A 3803-nucleotide genomic window follows, 5' to 3' on the forward strand; every position below is an offset into this window, starting at 1 on the left:
TTTGAATGCAAGGCAATGAGTTTAATGAAACAGGAAGTTTGAGTGATTTAGAAATATTATAGGAGGTTTCTTCAAGTTTTGTAGATCATGATGGATGCACTCTAAAGGAAAGATGGGGCTCCTTGATCAGCAAGAAGGAAGGGATGCAACTTGCAGTAGGCTTTATCTGGCTGTTGACCTGTAGGTTGCTGTAGATTTCCTTTGAAAACTGAAGCTACTGGATTGAGTCGCAGTTCTTCATCACATTCCTCTGAAATTGAAAGAACAGAGGAAAGGTCAGGATAAAGTGCCAGTGTCATTCCAACCTAACAATATGGGCTATATATTGTCTGGAAAGATGATTACGTTTTTATAAAAGTTTTTACATCCTTACTATACTGGTGCTAGCCTTGATCTGAGTGGTATAGGAGCACCGTGCCTCTTCTTTATACCAGAATACTTTAAACCAGAATACTACTCACACTGATATCCACCTGTTACTTTTCAATGGAATTCTGTTTGTGCAGCAGGGCTTCCCCTCCCCCTCCCAGCCCACTCTCAAAATCTCTTCTGAAGGATCCTCCAATCCTCTGGAGAAGATTTTGAAGGCATGTGCGTGGTGGACTACAGGGGAGAGGAGGGAAGGGGGAAGTTTTGTTGCACAAGTGGAAATCTTCTGGATGGGCTGAACAGCAGCTTGGATACAACCCAAAGACTCATGGGTATTCACTGGCATTATACAAAACAAGGGAGTCAATAGGCTGGTCAGTTGGGAAAGAGGACGGGACTCCTGTACCTTTAACAGTTGTGTAGTAGAATTTCTGCAGGTGTAGCAAGTGACAACTGCTGGAATTCCTTCATCTAAACAATTATTATAGGAGCAGGAGCCACTCCCCTGTTTTTCACCTGGTGGCCACCCTAGTTACACCTCATGAGCACCACTTTGTCCGCTGAATTAGACGAAGGTAGGACCTTCAGTCATAATTAATTCAATATTGGTATCTTTGTTTAGCTCAGTGGTTATCAAACTTTTGGGTCACACACACACCCAGGTCCCATGAACTCATTCCCAGCATCCCCTATAAAAAGCATCATTCCGAACACTGCTTTGCACAACCCACTAAGGAAGATAAGAATGCAATAAAATTCAAAACAGTGACAGTGACAATTAATTGCACAATTATTCAAAATAGACTGCTCCCTGCTGAAAGGCCCATTTCCACCTGGCCTAGGGGGCAGGGCCCACACTCAGCCTGAACAGCTGAAAGAGGCTCCCAGGAGGCCACTGGGACACTGCTGGAACAACTCTTGGGTTGGGGCAACTGGCTAAAATGTTTTAAATGGTTCTAATTTTGGTTGCTCTGCTTCATTTTTGTTGGGTTGGTGTTGGTTAAATGTTTAGTTGTTTTTTAACATTTGATATTTTGTTGTGTTTTATATGTTGCAAGCCACCCAGAGTGGCTGGGGAAACACAGCCAGATGAGTAGGATATAAATTAAAATTATTATTATTATTATTATTATTATTATTATTATTATTATTATTATTAAAATCCAGTTAAAACTATTTAGTTGAATTAATTCAACAGTGGAACCTCTGACTTAGCCAGTTATCTCATAAATACACAATTATGCTGTACAAGTAGTCCACCACCTGAAATATGAAGGTTGAAATGTGAATTTAAAAGTGAACGGATTGCATGCATGCGTGCAAAGGCGTACCTAGGCTCCCATGCACCCTTGGCAAGGAGCTATATAGGTGACTCCCCATCCCCACCACCAAATCCCTTCCACCTTTGGCAAGGAGATGCATCAGCGCCTCTGAAGCCAGGAGAGAAAATGAACCACGAACTCAAAAGGTTTGCTTTTTGTTGCCTTTCACCCCCCACCGCTGACTTCCCCCATGAACATCAAGGTTAGGGTGTGTCTGCTGTGCCTCCCTTTCTCCTACTCCTCGTCCTCCTTCATATGTCCGTCTGCCTCCCTCCCCACCTCAGCTTCCCATGGTAGAGAGTGGGAACAAAACTATTTCTCCTTCTCCCCAACTCTCCACAAATGACTTAGCTTAATTTTCTAGATAGTTGTAGCAAAATATAATTACCACCACAGGAAGCAGAGTTGCTTTTTGCATAAGGCTTAATTCGCCGACACATTCTTTCAGTTTAAATACAGCATTCTTGGCATCACTGTCCTCTGTGTGCTTAGAAACTTCTTTCTCAACTTCATCATCTGATTTAAAAAGCACCGTTTTTACGAAAGACTTGACAGGCTCACAGATGGAGAAAGCTGCATTAAAGCAAAACAAACAAACAAAACAAAAACACTAAATAGCTGGCGATTTAAGAAATAACTTTTCACATACATTTTATTTCAGATCTTTGGAGTTTTAAATGTATAATGACAATAGTAGCTGGGAAGAGTGTATGGCTTGATTATTTTTATTTATTCCTTGTTAGATTTATATACCGTCCTTCAAAAGATCTCAGGGCAGTTCACAAGATGAAAACACTAGATAAAAGCACAAATAAATAGTTAACACAGAAACAACAAAACCTCCCACAAACACATTTTAAAGGCTGTAGAATATTATCAGGAACGGGGAATGAGAAGAGAGAAATATAAAAGAAAAAACCTTTTCCGCTTATAGCTTCCTAATAAGCAAATTCTGCCTAAAATGCAGAGGCTGAGTTGCAATATCTCAGCAGGAACACAGACAGCTGCGTTACACCAAATCAAGCCACTAACTAACTTAGCACGGTCTACACTGACTGGCTGTAGCTCCGCAGAATTTCAGGCTAGGAGTCTTTGCCAGCCCTGCCTTAGAGGTGCTGGAGACTGAAACTGAGACCTTCAGCATGTAATGCAAATGCAGCAAGGTCCAAACATCCATTAGATATCAGTAGAGAATGGTGTCCATGATTGCCAGTTGGTTATGCTAAGCTCTGCGTCTCCCTGCCACCGTTTTGCGACTGGTTCTGTCCCTGCACCACCACTTTGTGACAGTAATTTTCAGCCATGTCAGGTGGGACTTGAGGGGTAGAAGGCCTGAGAAACCCTGTTCTACAGTGTTTTCAGGCAGAGAGTCGTGCATGGCATTACGAACGCTTACCAGAGTTGCAGCTACATGCCAGGATGAGGAGCAGAAAGAGAAGGGTTGGCTTCATAGCAGCAAGGACCGCTTCCTAGGAATATTCGAAATGCTTTGTGACTTCCTTTGGAACCTAAGGCGCACAGCCGAGAAAGAAGGAGATATATAAGAGGCTACAAGACTGACTCCTCCCTCAACAGAGCATGCCAGGTCACCAGATTTCCTTCGCTCTTGTCTTCCTTGCACATTTCCTTAGCAAGGACGCACAGGCAAATATGCCCTCCAGCCAGTTTCAGATATGCAAGCCTCTGTTCTGTTCTCCGAAGCTATGACACATTGAAGAGTTTGAGGAAACCAATCAGCCACAAGGACTGCCATCTGCACTGGCAACAGCCATGACCAGACGTAGTTGCACACAGCATAGAACGCGTTGGAATTTTTCTAAGCCCATTTTAACAACAAGAGCTGTTTCAAAGACCCCCAAGAGAAATAACACCAAGATCTGCTGAGTTGGGTTTTCTCTAGAATCCTTGTATCTGATATATTTCAATAAAATGTCATTCACTAACTCTATCAACAATAAAGCAGGAGCATAGAAAGGATAATGTTTTATTTCAAAAAATTTATTGGGAAAGCAATGGCAGAGGTGAAGAAATCAGTTCTCTTACCCAATCATCTTTAAGGCATCTAGGACAATACCAAACCTAACACACATTCCTCTGACACTTAGTAGGCTT

At 42.2% G+C, this 3803-nt stretch overlaps 1 protein-coding gene across 1 annotated transcript; it reads right to left on the bottom strand.

Moving 5' to 3' along the window:
- SCGB1C1 (secretoglobin family 1C member 1) lies at nucleotides 1–3227 on the bottom strand. Its single transcript, XM_083581150.1, has 3 exons — nucleotides 3088–3227; nucleotides 2080–2264; nucleotides 1–250 (listed from the first exon to the last, which is right to left on the bottom strand). The coding sequence occupies exons 1-3, from the start codon at nucleotides 3140–3142 to the stop codon at nucleotides 215–217; spliced, it is 276 nt and encodes a 91-aa protein (XP_083437276.1). The 5' UTR covers nucleotides 3143–3227; the 3' UTR covers nucleotides 1–214.
- Between the last annotated feature and the right edge of the window lie 576 nt (nucleotides 3228–3803).

The sequence above is a fragment of the Podarcis filfolensis genome, assembly GCF_964270895.1.
Source record: "Podarcis filfolensis genome assembly, chromosome: 1".
In the NCBI taxonomy this organism is placed as follows: Eukaryota; Metazoa; Chordata; class Lepidosauria; order Squamata; family Lacertidae; genus Podarcis; species Podarcis filfolensis.